The sequence below is a fragment of the Balaenoptera physalus genome, assembly GCF_965194825.1.
Source record: "Balaenoptera physalus genome assembly, chromosome: 17".
NCBI lineage: Eukaryota > Metazoa > Chordata > Mammalia > Artiodactyla > Balaenopteridae > Balaenoptera > Balaenoptera physalus.
In genome coordinates, this window is record NC_138895.1 from 81,551,220 (window position 1) to 81,567,584 (window position 16,365).

At 51.9% G+C, this 16,365-nt stretch overlaps 1 protein-coding gene across 1 annotated transcript in view; it reads right to left on the reverse strand.

Moving 5' to 3' along the window:
• The window catches only part of COL22A1 (collagen type XXII alpha 1 chain), a 243,258-nt gene extending 227,145 nt beyond the window's left edge, over positions 1 to 16,113 (reverse strand). Inside the window, exons 1-2 of the mRNA XM_082433767.1 lie at positions 15,968 to 16,113; positions 11,021 to 11,587 (exon numbers count right to left, since the gene is read on the reverse strand). Of these exons, the coding sequence (XP_082289893.1) occupies positions 11,021 to 11,587; positions 15,968 to 16,058 (658 nt within the window). The 5' untranslated portion in view covers positions 16,059 to 16,113. The remainder of the gene's footprint in view (positions 1 to 11,020; positions 11,588 to 15,967) is intronic.
• Positions 16,114 to 16,365: the final 252 nt, after the last annotated feature.

The window sequence follows — 16,365 nt, forward strand, 5'->3', positions numbered from 1 at the left end:
GAGTGAAATGGTAGCTTGCCCTCCACCTCCTATCGCTGACGATCCTTCAGCTCTACCATCTCCTACCTCCTCTCCCTCCTCCAGTCAGTAACTCTTCTGGCCTGTTCACTCGATGCCAGCCCCCGTATGCCAGCTGCTGTACTGGACTACTGTACTTTTCCAGGTACTGTACTGTAAGATTAACAATGTTTTATCTTTTGTGTTTGTTTGTTTTTATGTATTATTTGTGTGAAAAGTATTATAAACCTATTACAGTACAGTACTGAATAGCCGATTGTGTTAGTTGGGTACCTAGCCCAACTTCGTTGGACTTAACGAACAAACTGGACTTACGAACGCGCTCTCGGAACGGAACCTGTTTGTGTGCAGGAGACTTACTGTATAGGTTCCCTCAAAAGGAGGTCGAGAAATACTGCCTTAAGTGAAGCGTATAAGCTCAGTCACCTTTCTGAAAAGTAATATATACATACACATGTACACATACAGATAGAGACAGATGAAAATATAGACATACATAAAAATCATACACACCACAAAGGTACATGGTAAGAGCAGACAGTTGTAGAGCGTGTGCTCAGGGCCACCACTGTGCTAAGCATTTTCCACGTCCCAACCCTTCGATCTTCACAACACTCTACAAGGTGGAAATGTCACCATCATCCTCTTTGTACCAATGAACATGCAAGGCAGAAAGAGGTTAGGGAACTGGCCTGAAGCTTCACCCAGGGAGAGGAGGCGGGGCTGGGCCGCTGCAGGCGCTGGGGCTGAACCAGCATGCGCCACGGCCTCCGCCGCCAGCCCACGGGCTGCACTGTGGGAATCACGGTGCACGTGCAAACCTCCTCTGGGAATGCACCTGCCGGGACAAATCCACACGCAGCTCAGTACTAAAAGTGCTGCCGCCATGAGAAACCAGAACCCAGAAGCAGAGAGAGCGGCGGGCAGGCTGGGGAGAACTCAGGACACGAGGGTGCCTGCCCCTCACGTGGAGCGGGACACACGGGTTAGAAAGTGTGGACGAGATGAGCCGCGTCCCCTGGACCAGCGGAGGCTGGAGGCAGAAGAGCTGGGGTTTTTACAGGGGGTCACACAGATGCAGCCGAGAAAGGAGTCAGGCAGGGGCCTCGTCAGGCTTGGGCCTGGCCGGGCAGAGCTGGGAGACTATTTCTTCTTCCTTGATGCACACAAATGAAAAATTAACGATGGATGGGGTTTAGTTTTCCATCACTTTCAGTAATTTTCTAATAAAATTCCCCAGCACATAATCAGAATTAAGTAACCCGATGACTATTTCCAGGGGGTGACCTCAGTCATGACAAGTTTACCCGGGAGGCGCTCCCAGTGACCTCTGGGCCGAGGGCGGGGCCCCATTCCTGCTTCCTGAGGCTGGTGTGGCCCCGAGAGCCAGGCCACAGGCATCCGCGTGGCAGCTCCTAACCCACAGCTGAGGCGGCCGCTGATTCTGCCCGGCCTTCAGGCCCACCCAGAGGACGAGCTGGGTGGGTCGCCTCGTGGGAACACGTGCTCCCAGATACATGTGTGTGTGTGAGAGGGTATGTACGATTTATGGGGGGGGGTGTATGTGTGGTGTATGTGCATAGGCACGTACGCACGTACGTGTGTGCTGAGTTCACCTCTGAGTCTCCAGGCCACGCAGAGGGACGTGGGGATGGAGACAGGGGTGGGGACAGGAGGACTTGGTCACTGGGGACAAGGCCACCAGCAGGGCTGTCCCCTCTCTGATGACTACGAGACTCAGGTCCTGAGGGAGACGGACCCAAAGAAACTCCCAGGCTGGACACGCCACCCAGACATGGCAACAGCCAGCCCCAGGCTCCCCGTGGGTGTTACCTCTGGGCCGTCGAGGGGACAGCCTATCCCAGGGGGTTGAGGTGCGCTCTGCTTCTGGCTGGTTCCTGGCCTCCTCCTGGCATGTGGACTTGGGAGAGTTGAGCTGCAGAGCTAAGCCCTCGACATGTGCCCCCGACAGTGGGGGTGGTAACAACGCTGCCCTCGTGGGCACTGTGACTGCCCCTGCCGCCAGCCTGGCCCCCGGCACCTGCTCCTCCAGCATCAGGACCAGGCCTCCTGCAGGCCCTTGGCTCTGGCACTTGCCTCTCCCTGGAACTCTGGGCCCATGGATCTTTTCCTGGATCAACTCAGGCCTTCCTAAACCTCCCACCTGAGACCCTTTGTCACATGGCCCTGCTCTACTCCCTTCAAAGCACTTACCACGCTATGAAATCACCTTCCCGCTTACTTGATTTTTTTTTTTCTCCATCTCCCTTCCTTTCTGGAAAGTATTGCCCTAAAAGCAGGATCGCAGGTGAATCATTCACCATCGTGATCCCCTCGCCTCACAACAATGTCTGGGAGATAAGAGGGGAACAAACAATCTGTGCTGAAGAAAAAGCCAACAGTGCAGTAAAGACCCCTGAGACCTGAACCGCTGTGAGCTGGTGTCCTGCAAGGTCTATCTAGCCTGGTCCCAGTGACACAAATAAGTTGGGTTATTTACTCAAACTGTTTTCTGCTACAAGAAGAAAAAAGCATAGAACAAATTTTCAAGCGAACCTAACGATTCCCTCATCTGAAGGTGCAGTGGTCTGTGACAGCCACGGTCAAAAGCAAGAAAGAGCCTCTCAAGGAATCTCGGCACCCGCCCGCAGACGGACCTCACTTACGATCACAGTGGCTGAATCTGTGAGCGGGTCTAACCAGTACAGGAAGCTGAGACTCTCCTCGGAGTGGCGGGGGACACACGCAGAGTCACGCACTCTCAATATGCGCGGCTGGGGTAGAGATGCCGACGTTTTTCCAGTGTGAACTGCAGGAGAACAATAAAATCCATCCCCACCTCACACCGAACAAGCCTCTCTCTCTCCCTCTCTCTCTCTCCCTCTCTCTCTCTCCCTCTCTCTCTCTCTCTCTCGTGTCGTCGTGGAAAGTATTGCATCCAGTAGACAAAACTCACTGGAACAGCACATGGACACACAACACAGAGAGAGAGGGAGGCTTTGTGTCATGAACCAGAGGCACAAGGGGCCGCTTCTGTGCCCTCATCCACACTAACACCCCAGGGCTAAAGGGCAGGCAGAGGGGAGTCAGGGCCACAAACAGTGTCCCCAAAATAGAAGTAGGCAGAGGCTCCCCCAGCTGCGGCCACTGGCATGCCACAAGCTCACTGACAGCCACACCACCGGCTATATAAAGGTTGTTTCGTGGCCGCGACTGAGCCTGGGGGAGAGAAAGCTCTTAATTACAGATGAGGCTCTGGGGCTGGGCCTCCGCCCCACGCTCTGCGGGAAGCCAGGCTGAGGTCCAGTCCCCTGGGAACCTCATCAGGTCACAGAGGGGCAGGAACTGATGCCGTGACACGGAGGTGCTTCCCTGGATGAGCCCAAGGCCAGGGGGACAGCGAGCCACGGGCCGGAGCAGATCTCAGGGGAGGTCACTGGGTGAGGCCACGGGAGTCGCGACGCTAGAAAACGCATCTCTGATGACACTGCCTTGCGTGACCGCTGCTGCTGCTGTCACTATTCCACTCCTAGGTGTGCACGTGATCTTTCGTTTATGGAACAGGGATGATGATTTCTTCAAGTACGGTGAGCTTCATTTGTCATTTCAACAAACAGACACTGGTCACCGTGCGTGAGCCAGGCCTGGGCCAGGCACTGGGAGGGCTCAATAATTAGACATCCAATAGGATTACGGAAGGATAGCTTGAAAAAACTCAGACTCGCAGGCAGCAGATTCTGAGCTATGTGAAGAGCTGGAAGCCTGGTTCCCTGTGATCCCGGAGAAGCCACTCAGCCCCTCAGTGCCATCAGCAACAGAAGAGGAAAAAGCAGAAAACTGGTGTACGGGGCTGGGGTGAGGCTTCAATGCCGTGGTGGATTTAAACGTGCTTCCTAAACACCCACGGTGACCAGAAAGAACTCAGGCCCTGCGCTCAAACAGAACGGGGTTAAACTCCCAGCTCTGCTCCCGGCCGGCGGGGCCTCCTCGGGGAGGGATCCTAAGCAGCCACCTCACCGACCAATCAGGAGAGGCTAAGGTATCAACGCCAACGTAAGTGTTGTGCACATTACTTCTGAGAACGGATGGACACACAGGGAAAGCCATAAATGTGTTAGAGAAAAATCGACTGGTAGCACTAAGCTATCCTATTTGCAGCTACGACTTAGGAAGCAGGCTATGCCCAGGAATTCTGCTCTAAGCAGTGGTGAACGACGGCACCCTGAGGCCTGAGAAAAAGGACAGCTCAGGTCCGCGGGTGGTCCAGGAGCAATGTGGACAAAGAGAAGCTTCCGCAATGGCCACCCTGAAGAAGCGCTGCCCAATCCCAGGCCTGGTCCTGTCCCCACGTCACCCCTCCGCTGCTCACACTGTCACTCCCAGCTGGGCTTCCAGGCCAGACCAGCCACTGCCTCCAGACCCCAGCCTGTGCTGCCTCAGGAGCGGGGCCGCCGCACTGGCCCCTCGCTTCCTGTGCACTGACCTGGGACTCAGCTTCCCCTCTGTCCCCCAGAACTGCCCTTCCCCCCTTCTGTAGCCAGGCTGGCTGGAAAGCATGGGCTCTAGAAGCAATCAAACCTCAGTTTTCCGTCTGCAGCACCAGCATCACAGAAGAAGAAAAAGGGAAAAGGAGGAGGAAGCAGAAGAGGAGAAGAGCCTCACAGGTAAGCGTCATACGTAAAGTTAGATCTTCTAGGAGCCGCAATTTTTAAAAAGTAGAAAGAACCAGGTGAGATTGATTTTAGGAATATATTGTATAAACCCTAAATTTCCAAAATATTATCATTTAAATATGTAATCAATATATATAAAAAATATGCATGAGATGCTTTACTCTCTTTTTCATGCCACGCCCACAAAATCTGGCGTGTATGTCACTCACAGCACTTCTCAGTTCAGACCAGCCCCAGATTGGTCAGTGCCCACATGCGATGGCCGGCACGGGTCTAGAGCACTGGTGGCTTCCCCACGTGCAAAACGCCAGCAGGGACACCCGCCCCCTGGCCCCGCCAACCGGGCTGGGTGGGGACAGAGCGAGAGTGTAACGCAAAGACCCTCATCAGCCTTCAGAGCCTTTGGTGCCCAGAGAACAGCAGACTCTCTCAGTGCTGTTTACCGCCCAGGGAGCCGGGTCAGGGCCCTCTTCCTCCGCATTTGTCCTGTCATGGGAAGATTCAGCTCATCCCGGCCTGCCTCCTCCAGACCCTCACCAGCCTTCAAAATCCAAACAGACATTTCTCCAAAGAAGATGTACAGATTGCCAACACACACATGAAAGGATGCTCAACATCACTAATCATTAGAGAAATGCAAGTCAAAACTACAACGAGGGGCTTCCCTGGTGGTGCAGTGGTTGAGAATCCGCCTGCCAATTCAGGGGACACAGGTTCGAGCCCTGGTCTGGGAAGATCCCACATGCCGCGGAGCAACTGGGCCCGTGAGCCACATTACTGAGCCTGTGCGTCTGGAGCCTGTGCTCCCCAACAAGAGAGGCCGTGATAGTGAGAGGTCCGTGCACCGCGATGAAGAGTGGCCCCCGCTCGCCGCAACTAGAGAAAGCCCTCACACAGAAACGAAGACCCAACACAGCCAAAAATAAATAAATAAATAAATAAATTTTAAAAACCCAAAAACAAACAAACAAACAAACAAAACAATTGATCACAAATACAGTCCTACAGTTTAAAAAAAAAAAAAAAAAAACTACAACGAGGCATCACCTCACACCAGTCAGAATGGTCATCATCAAAAAAGCTACAAACAATAAATGCTGAAGAGGGTGTGGAGAAAAGGGAACCCTCTTGCCCTGTTAGTGGGAATGTAAATTGATACAGCCACTATGGAGAACAGTATGGAGGTTCCTTAAAAAACTAAAAATAGAACTACCATAAAACCCAGCAATCCCACTACTAGGCATATATCCTGAGAAAACCATAATTCAAAAAGAGTCATGTACCACAGTGTTCATTGCAGCACTATTTACAATAGCCAGGACATGGAAGCAACCTAAGTGTCCATCGACAGATGAATGGATAAAGAAGATGTGGCACATATATACAGTGGAATATTACTCAGCCATAAAAAGAAATGAAATCGAGTTATTTGTAGTGAGGTGGACGGACCTAGAGTCTGTCATACAGAGTGAAGTAAGTCAGAAAGAGAAAAAGAAATATGTATGCTAACACATATATACGGAATCTAAAAAAAAAAAAAAAAAAAGGTTCTGAAGAACCATTGCAGGACAGGAATAAAGACGCAGACGCAGAGAATGGACTTGAGGACATGGGGAGGGGGAAGGGTAAGCTGGGACGAAGTGAGAGAGTGGCATGGACATATATACACTACCAAATGTAAAACAGATAGCTAGTGGGAAGCAGCCACAAAGCACAGGGAGATCAGCTTGGTGCTTTGTGACCACCTAGAGGGGTGGGATAGGGAGGGTGGGAGGGAGACGCAAGAGAGAGGAGATATGGGGATATATGTATATGTATAGCTGATTCACTTTCTTATAAAGCAGAAACTAACACACCATTGTAAAACAATTATATTCCAATAAAGATGTTTAAAAAAATAAAATAAAGGTTTTGTTTTTAAAGGGGAAAAAAAAAATCCAACCGTTTGTCTCTGCTTACCAAAATACGCAAAAGTGAAACACTCAGTTATTGCTGGCTATGAGTTCAGATTTGCTGAATACTCTTATTCTTTGCATTTGGGAGGCAGTAGATCATTGCGTGAGTGCTTCTGATGTGCACAGCACAACAAGTACAATAGCAAGCACAGAACTAACTGCCAGGCCGCTGCTCTTGATTTCTTTTAAACAATATTTAGGCAGCTCCTCCTACATACCAGGCTCTGTTTCAGGCACTGGCACCGCAAAAAACAGACTTTCCCTCGTGAAGCTTATATTCTTATATGTGAAGGCAGCTCCTAGGCAGATAAACTAACAGAAACTTCCAGTGGCAGGTGGTAACCAGCATGCACAGTCCATGGTGTAATAATCTGTCACTTTCCTACTGCCTCCAGTAGATAAAGGCTTCTCAAGGACAAAAGAAGATCAGATCCATCACTGCATCCTGGGCACCTGGCGTGTGCCCAGCAGAGGACTCACTCATGTGTGATTGCTGAATGAATGAGCGAACGAACGAATGGATGGATGGACTGAACTGAACCAATGCTTACAACACGTGGTTGGGTTGAAGTTGAATGAACGGATTAGCGTGAATCCACTATGGCTGTTGAATGAACGAATGAGGGGGTTGGGTGGACTGATCATGACACCAAAACCCCACATTGTTAGTCTACGATTTCCCAGATCATCAGCGTGAAGCCCCTGTCAGAACAGCTCTGATTCAGGCCGTGAGGTCACCCATAGGTACCCTCCCTGTGCCAAGAGATTTCTAGCTGTTTGGATGCTGTGACGCTCCTTGATTTAATCTGCTACGTGCTTTCCACTACGTTACTGTTAGCTCTTTTATTTGTTTTGCTTTGTTTCTAATTGAAGCAGTTGTGCAGAGATTTTGCTTCGTCTGTCCCCAGAACAGAGCAGACCCTCTCAGCCTACAGCTGTATTTACAAAACGGATTCCCTTTAGATGACTAAGAATAACTTGAATCTTCCATCTATTCAGGCATTCGGAGAAGCCTGTCTAGAGAGAATCGTGGGTTTCTCCTAATGTTATCACGGTGGATGTGTGGCGGGCTGGGTGGGCTTGCAGCCCTTTCCCCGTGGGTACAGCCCCCGGTGTTTCTGCCTGGGTCAGACCCCTTTCCTTGCGGGAGGAGAGGTGGTAATTAACTCCACTCCCCAGCGTCAAACTGGGTCCTGTGGTTTAGGCCCCAGATAGTCAGCCTGTTTCCACTCGGAGGCCACAGCGATGGGCTGGGAACAGTCGCAGGGCCTACAGGCGTTCCAGTCAGACTGAACCCGGGCCTGTGGGTCACCCTCTCCTCTCCTGGGTCCAAGGACTCTCGCGACTCCGAGGTCACTCAGAGCTGTCTTGTGCTGGCAGCTCCTTTTCCCTCCCACACCCCTGCTCTCCTTCTCTGTCTTGCTCTGAGCCCAGGAGGCTGGCCCCTGTCACCGTATCACCTGGCCCCTTTGCTGACCGGTGTCGGATGAGGTCAGGCAAACGGGAAGTGCCAGCCAAGCGGGCAGGGAGTGAGGCAGGGGCTCCTTTCCCGCTCCCTCTGGGTCATGGTTGAGTGGGCAGCCGTGCTCCTCCCTGAGGTGAGGAGACTACCGCTCGTGACAGGCAGCCCCTCCCCACCCACGGGCCCCAGCATCATTTCCACCCCTGCTACCAGCTGGCTTCTCCTGCTGCTGGTTCCCGGTGCCTCGGCATCCCTCGGTGACCTCAGTCTTCCCTAAACAGAACCCCCATCAGCATCTCTTCAGTCAACACTGGTCACTGCCGGGACCCCGACACACACATCAGCTAAGATGAGAATTAACACCAAGAAAGAAGAGCCGAGCAACAGGGAGAGTGAGAGGGCCCGGTCTCACCGTGCGAGGCTGCCTGACCTCTGGCCTCTTCATCCTGTGTGACATCAGTTTGCTTTACGCTTTAAGCAAGTTAGAGTGGGGTTTTCTGTTACCTGTGATCATCGTCCCTGACTCAGACCCAAGGTCAGTGGTGCTGAAATCTGTGTTCTGGGGGCACAGGGGGATGAGGCCAGCATGCGGAGGCTGAAGGCCCGGACCCTGTGCCCAGCCCCGCCGTTGTATTAACCGGGCAACGTGACCCAGTGACCTGACCTCTCCAGGGTTGTCGGAACCAGTCCCAAAACCATCCCCTGGGCACAGAAGTTCTTCAAAATCTAGATTCTGCTCTGCCAAGATGCAGAACCAGTTTGAACCCAGGCTGGCAGGATGACGAAATGCCAGAGGGTAGGGTCTAGAAGCAGCCTTGCTTCCTAGGTCCCTGGATCAAGGCTCTGGGATGGCAGCTGGGCGCTCATGGACCCTGAGCCACCACGTTGGATGTCTGCCCCTTGGCTAGGCCCGTGACCTAGTCACGCCCTTGTCAGCCCGGATTTCTTGAGCATATGCACCTAGATCCAGCCTTCGCCTGGCCCTGCCTGGGCTGTTCCTTCTGCCTTCCTCCTCTTGCCCAGTGTGGCCCCATCCCTCTCCAGCCTACCGCTGAGGGCCCAGAAGCCCATGATCTCAGCATTCTAAATGCCCTCAGCAGCAAAAAGAAGGGCATCTGTATCTTAGGAGGTTGTAATGAGGGTCAAATGAAGTCACTAAGGAAGTCTATGGCCAATGAATTGCACACTGTGGAGTAGGTGACTGTCTCTCAGTCCTCTGGGCATCAATTTCCTCATCTGTAAAATGGGCCTCGGCATCAATGTGCCATCCACCCCACCACCATTCTCTGAATTTCCCCAGCAGTCTTGTGAAGGGGCTCCCTTTTGCTTGCTGTCCTGCCAGCATTCCATTCTGCATAATGATCTCACCATGTCACGCCCTGCAAAGAACCCTCCAATGCCTCGCCTTGCACACAAGGTCCTCCTTTATCTAGGCCTTGACAATCACACAAAGCCACCATCCTCCACTCTGCTCCTTTCCTCTGGCCATTTCCAGTTCATTGACTAAGTGCAGCCACCTCATCCTGAAGGTCGCGCTCTGTCTTCTAGACCGTCTAAGTGTCACCTCCTCCAGGAAGCTCTCCCTCTTCTCAGGGTCACCATCCACCAAAACCACAGCAGGACCCCACCCATCACATTCCTTTTTTGCTGTCTTTTCCACCATCTAGACTAGGAAAGCTTTAGGGCAGGTGCTGTGTCATATCTTTTTCTATAGGCTCAGAAGTCAGCACGAGGCCACACAAACATTAGACCCCCAGTAAGTATCTATGAATAAGTAAGCAGAGAAAAAGCCGCAGAGCGGTAAAGAAACCGAGGGCATCCAGTCTCAGATTTGAGTCAGCTGCAAGCCCGGCCCAGCCCTGGGACAAGGCCCCTGCCTCTCTGGCCAGCTGCTCTCACTGCCCGTCCTTCCTCCACTGCCCCAGGCCCCTGCCCCTGCCCAGGTGCGACCCTCTGGGCTGCCCCACCCAGGGCGCAGTCCCCCAGAGAAGTCAGCAAGACAGAGGCTGACACTCTGCTCCCTGCCCCAGCCTGGGCCCTGGAGGCAGAAGTTACCCGGCAAGGAGGAAATATCACCCCAGTGAAGCAGGCAGAGGCTGAACCTGCAGAAAGGCTGGCACAAGAGAAACTCACTTCACCCCTCCTGTCCTGGAGAGGGGGCTGGCCTCAGAATGACCCCACTAGGGTCCTGGAGGTCAGCCGTCCAGGTCAGAGCCCCAGGGGCCACTGGATCTCTGCCCGTTGTCTGCCCCCTCCGCCCACATACTCCTTCCTCTCCCATCCTCCATCCCCAGCCACAGTCAGGATTCCAGGCAAATAACTCGGAGGCCTCGGGTGATCTCAGGGGGCACCAGGTCAAGAGCCCTTGGCCTCTGGGACCAGCAGTGGGCTCCTCGGACTCCGCTGTCCTGCCGGCATTCCATTCTGCACAAAGATCTGACCATGTCACGCCCTGCCCAGACTGACTCGGGCAGTTCCCAAAGGCGGTCTGTGACCCCGTTCTTCCATGACCTCTCACTGCGACCCCTCAGGAGAGAAGCAGGACCCGACATCTCTCAGCTCTGCGTGCAGATATTCTGGCGAGGCCTCTGCAGGCACCTGCTCTGACTTAACAGCCCTGGGAGGCCAGTGGATGGTCCCCATTGCAGACATGAAGCTGCAACTCAAGAGACATAACCAGTCTCCGAGTATCTCAGACTGGGCGGGGTTCAGAACCCAGCTCTCTTTAATTTTCTTTCCACCTCTGCCTCCCTGGACGCGGGGCCCACGGGGCAGGGCCCTGGGTGATGGGCCCGGACTGGGGGTGGGGAATTCTCAGTTACTGAGCTGGCCGGGTGGCCTCGGGCCCCCCTCTGCGGTGCAGCCGGGTCCCGCCCCGCCCCGCCCCGCCCCGCGCGCGGGTCCCTACTCACTCTCGCACAGGCGGCGCCGCAGCTTGCCCCAGATCTTGTCGATGGCATCGAAGTCCGACACGTGGAAGACGTGCGCGGCCCTGGGCTCGGAAGCGATCTCCTCCAGCTCCTCCCGCAGCGCCTCGCCCACGCCCACGGCGAAGATGCGGATGCCCGCGCGGTGCGCGGCAGCGGCGGCGGGCAGCACCAGGTCCTGGCTGCGGCCGTCGGTCAGCAGGATGGCCACCTGCTTGAAGGCGCGGTCCCCGGGGCGGCCGCCGGCCCACGGCGCAAAGCTGTGCCGCGTGACGTAGCGCAGCGCGTCGCCCGTGTGCGTGTGGCCGCCGTGGTAGGCCAGCTGCCGCGCCGCCGCCTTGACCTCGGCCCGTGAGCCGAAGCGGCCCAGCTCGAAGGCAGTGGTCGGCCGGTCGCTGTAGTGCACGACGCCCACGCGGGTGCGGTCCGGGCCCACCTCGAACGTGTCCACCAGGTTGGCCACCCACTGCCGGACCTTCTCGAAGTTCTCCTTGCCCACGCTCGAGGAGGCGTCCAGGAGGAAGACCAGGTCGTAGTGGACGCTTTTGCAACCTGCAGGGGCGACAAGAAGGGCGACGAGGGCCGCTGGGTCGCGGGAAGGGCACGGTCCTTGGGGGCGGGAGGCGTGGTCATCCGGGTCTCGCAGACCTGCCTCCAGGACCCGCCCACTCGGCCTCGCGCGGGGTCGGGGGCGGGGCCTCGACTGCTGCCTTAAAGCCCCAACCTCTGGTCCCTAAAGGTCACGTGACCAGAAGTCTCCCCGAGGCGGCTGTGAGGTTCAGCTGCCTATAGATATAGTTAACATATATATTTATATATATATAGCTAATACATATATTTATACAAGTGGATACCATATATAATTGTATATAATATAAAATATACTAATATAGAACTATATAATTATATAGTTTATATATATTTCTAAAAGTGAATAACATATACAATTATATATCATATACTATGTAATGATATATAAAATATATCATATACATAATTATATATAATTATATGTATATAAGTGAATAATACATATATAATTATATATTACATATTATATAGACGTTATATAAATATATATAACTATATATAGTTTATATATTTATATAAGTGAGTAACAATCATGGAACACTACCGTACCCGTTTCTTTATTCCCATTATTTTCGTTCGAAAGTGACTTCGTTATCTTTCAAACCTACTATAAATAATGCACGCCCATTTCAGAAAGAGCAGAAAAGGCAATCAAAAAATCTTTAAACGCTCGTATTTCCATCTGCTCAGAGATAACTACTGCTAGTCCATGGTGTATTTATTTATGTTCTGTTTCCATATAGTTATCAATGGAAGTGGGCCTGTACCACACGCACTGATATATAAGCTGGTTTTACCGCATCCAGCGATGCTCTGGGAGCCCATTTCCAGTGTGATAATGCCGGTTTCTATGGCTGCAGAGATTCCACTGCAGGGATGAGCATAATTTACTTATAGCCAGTCCTCTCTTGTCAGATAGTTAAACAGTTCCAAGTATTTCACTATTAGAAATCATATAAGATAGACTGCATTCATATATTTTAGAAGCTCTATAGTGCTCTATAAAAAATATGCTTATATTTTTACAAATATAAATTTTATATAAGCTATGTGATGCTTCTGATTAAACAAAATGCAGCACTATATAATTTATTTCTGATCCTCAGGGCAGCCCTATGCAGAGAGCTTGCTCGTCCCCATTTCACAGTTAGATAATATGAGGAAAAGTGTCTTCTAAACTCCAAAGTGCTGCACAAATATACAGGAGAACCATCAAAATGCCCTTGTCTCGAGTTTTCTGGAATCTGAGTCTTGGCCATGCCAACAGCAGCAGCTGATCAGGCTTTGGGAACACCTGGCACAAGCATCTGATTAGTGAAAATAAAATAAAAACAAACCAAAAGAAGAAAAAGAGTCCCACTTTGTTAAACTGTCCAACTGGCAAAAGTCAGAAAGACCGTGGTAGCCAGTTAGAGCATAAGGAGAGTGCCTTTGTGGGCTCAAGAAGTGGCTATGGGGTTTGTCACCCCATTGTCAGGGTCCTGAAAGCCTTTTGCAGAAGAGGGTATCTTTGGATCCACCAATTCCAGATTCAGTGATTTAACTGAAGCAAACTAGCAGATAAATGGAAGGGGAAAAAAATAAAGATGTATAAGGAAGTTCATGGCAGCACTGCCAAGCAAAATTCTGGAGACCACCTCCATGATCATCCACAGGGAACTACTTAAATAATACTCCTCCTGCGCTCATTCAGTGGGATGCCAGGAAGCCACCACAGCCATGGCCGGGCCCTACAGGAGCCCTTATTTACCAATGTGGATACATTTTCCACTCTGTTGTTGGGCATGAAAAGCATGTGTGTCTCTGTGTACCACTGTGTATTCAGGAGAGAAGCTACAAAAAGAAACATGGCTTATTTCTGGCAAGTAGAACCGTGAGTGAATTGTATTCTTTTGTACTTCTGATTTTGTGTTTACAAGCAATGCGTTATGTTCAAAAAACAGAAAAACAATACAGCTAGGTATATTTATACACACACACACAAATACTTCTTATCCTGCCCTGAGCCAGTGCCTCCCTTGAATTTTCCACATCTACCTTCCCCTCTAGTTTTTAAAATCCAAGTCCGATCCGCAGAGGAGCTGAGATGAATCCCTGCCTTCGCAGGATTGATCCCCTAACAGGATTAGAGCTTTAGAAGTGTGTCCGCCCAGATGTGTGGACTCAGAGATAATTCCTGGGGAGTGTTTCTCCTTGACACAAAAGGTCATCCTTTTGTCTTTGGGACAATGATGTCCCAGCCTGATCAGAATAATTGTTGCTACGGGCCAGGGAGCGCCCGCCCTGCGGCTGTAATCCTCTAGGCTGCAGAAGGTTCATATGTGCAAGAGGCCTCGCCAAGGGGCCACTTTCTCCTGGAGGCCAGGGAACAGGCTGGGTCCTGGGTAGGTGAGAATGAAGAGAGATGTGGTGGGAACGGTCCTGGCTTCTGGCCTCGGCTCTGCCACAGGCAAGGGCCCTGTGACCCGGCAGGCGACTGCTTCCCCTGGGCCGCCACTCTGTGAAATGAGGGCACGGACAGAAGGTCCTTGGGCCTTTCCACTTCTGAATTTGATAATCCTGGGTATCGCCTGGGCACGTGGGGTCATCCCAGGGGACACAGAAAGCTCCTAGGAAGCCCCACATTCCTCCCATGAAAACCAGGACGCCCACACTCATCACTGTCCTTCTAGACAGCCGGGCTTTGTGAGGCTCAGGCAAAGCAGAACGTTGTAAAACGATGGAGAAACGCAAGCCTCTGGGGTCTGTTGTTTGTTTTTCGTCTTCTTTGGAGGCCCCGGATAAAGGGCTTGGCTCTGGCCCAGCACTTCTTGTGTCCCCCAGCCTCACGGGGATGGGGGTAAGGGGATAGGAGCCTCTCTCTTTTTTTTCCAACACTTTTTTAAATTGAAGTATAGTCCACTTACAATATTGTGTTAGTTTCAGGTGTATAGCAAAGTGATCCGGTTATGCATATAGATGTATATATCTATATCCTTTTTTAAAATTCTTTTCCATTATAGATTATTACAAGATATCGAATACAGTTCCCTGTGCTATAAGTAGGTCCTTGTTGTTTATCTATTCTATATACAGCAGTGGGCATCTGTTACCTCAGTTCCTCATCTGTAAAACGGGGGCAGCATTTTACACCCAGCCCTATAGTGACAGGCGCTCTCCCTGAGACCTGGTCCAGCTGTGTGCCGTGGACGCAGTGCGCGGGCTCTGGGCTGGGTGCTGTGATACAGACCAGACCAGCTCAGGTCCCTGACTCCTTCCCCGTGTCCCCCACTGACAGTGACTCCTCCCAGGAGGCCCTCAGACAGGTGGGCAAACCCTCCTGTCACTTCTCACCCCCTCCCGCCCGGGCCTTCTCTGCTACAGTAACTTCCCCACTTCCCGTCCACTCACTGTCCCAGCCGCCTCTTCCGGCTGGACTCCAGGGCATCCAATGCCCCCCAGGATGTGGTCCTACATCCTCACAGAGCCAGACAACGCAGCAGGGCACTAACCTGCCCACCGTCCCCAAACCCTGTATGCGCTCAACAGAGACATACCCCCAACACATTCTATGATCGACACAAGATGTGTGTTGAAGCAACCTAAATGTCCATCAACAGAGGAATGGATAAAGAAGATGGGGTACATATATACAGTGGAGTATTACTCAGCCATAAAAAGGAACGAAATAGTGCCATTTGCAGAGATGTGGATAGACCTAGAGACTGTCATACAGAGTGAAGTCAGAAAGAGAAAAACAACCATCATATAATATCACTTATATGTGGAAACTAGAAAAATGGTACAGATGAACTAATTTGCAAAGCAGAAATGGAGACACAGGTATAAAGAACAGACTTAAGGATACCAAGAGGGGAAGGAGGGGGGATGCGATGAATTGGGAGATTGGGATTGACATACACACACTACTGTGTATAAAATAGATAACTAATGAGAAGCTACTTTATAGCACAGGGAACTCTACTCAATGCTCTGTGGTGACCTAAATGGGAAGGAAATCTAAAAAAGAGGGGATATTTGTATACGTATAGCTGATTCACTTCGCCGCACAGCAGAAACTAGCACAACATTGCAAAGCAACTATACTCCAATAAAAATTCAAAAAAAAAAAGAAAAAGGCGTGTGTTCACTGTCACACACATACTCACGCACACATGCACACGCCCCAGCTGCACGACTGATTATGACACACACCAGCTGGGGGACAGCTGACACCTCCCCTGTGATGACCCGCACTCTCTCACACACAGGCGCTAGCCCACCCCGAGGCCCACACCCACACACGCACGGACGCGCACACAGACGGCTCTGTCTTCAGCCTGGCACCGCCTCCAGCCCCACCTGCCCTCTGGGCCTGACAGCTGCTGTCCCCACTCCAGAGCAGCAGCGTCCAGAGGAGATGGGCCACGACGCTCCCTTGCAGGCTGCCCATGGCTCTCTCGTGCTTGGGAACAAGCGTTTCTGGGCCAGGAAGAGACGCCGTTAGGGTCTACTGGAACATGTCCTGTGTGGAGAAAGACACGCCTTTAGAGGAGGGCCCTTGAGCTGAGAAGCTGCAGGAAGTAACCTCTGGGCCTCACGTGGGAGGAATTCCCCAGACCCAGCCTCCCCCGCCTCTTCACTGCTCAGACTCCACTCTTCACACAGCCAAAGGTGTGACTTTCTAAGAGCAAAGCCCAGTGTTACCTCCCGGTCACTGATTCATCCATCCCTCCCCCCACATCCATCCATTAGCAAAT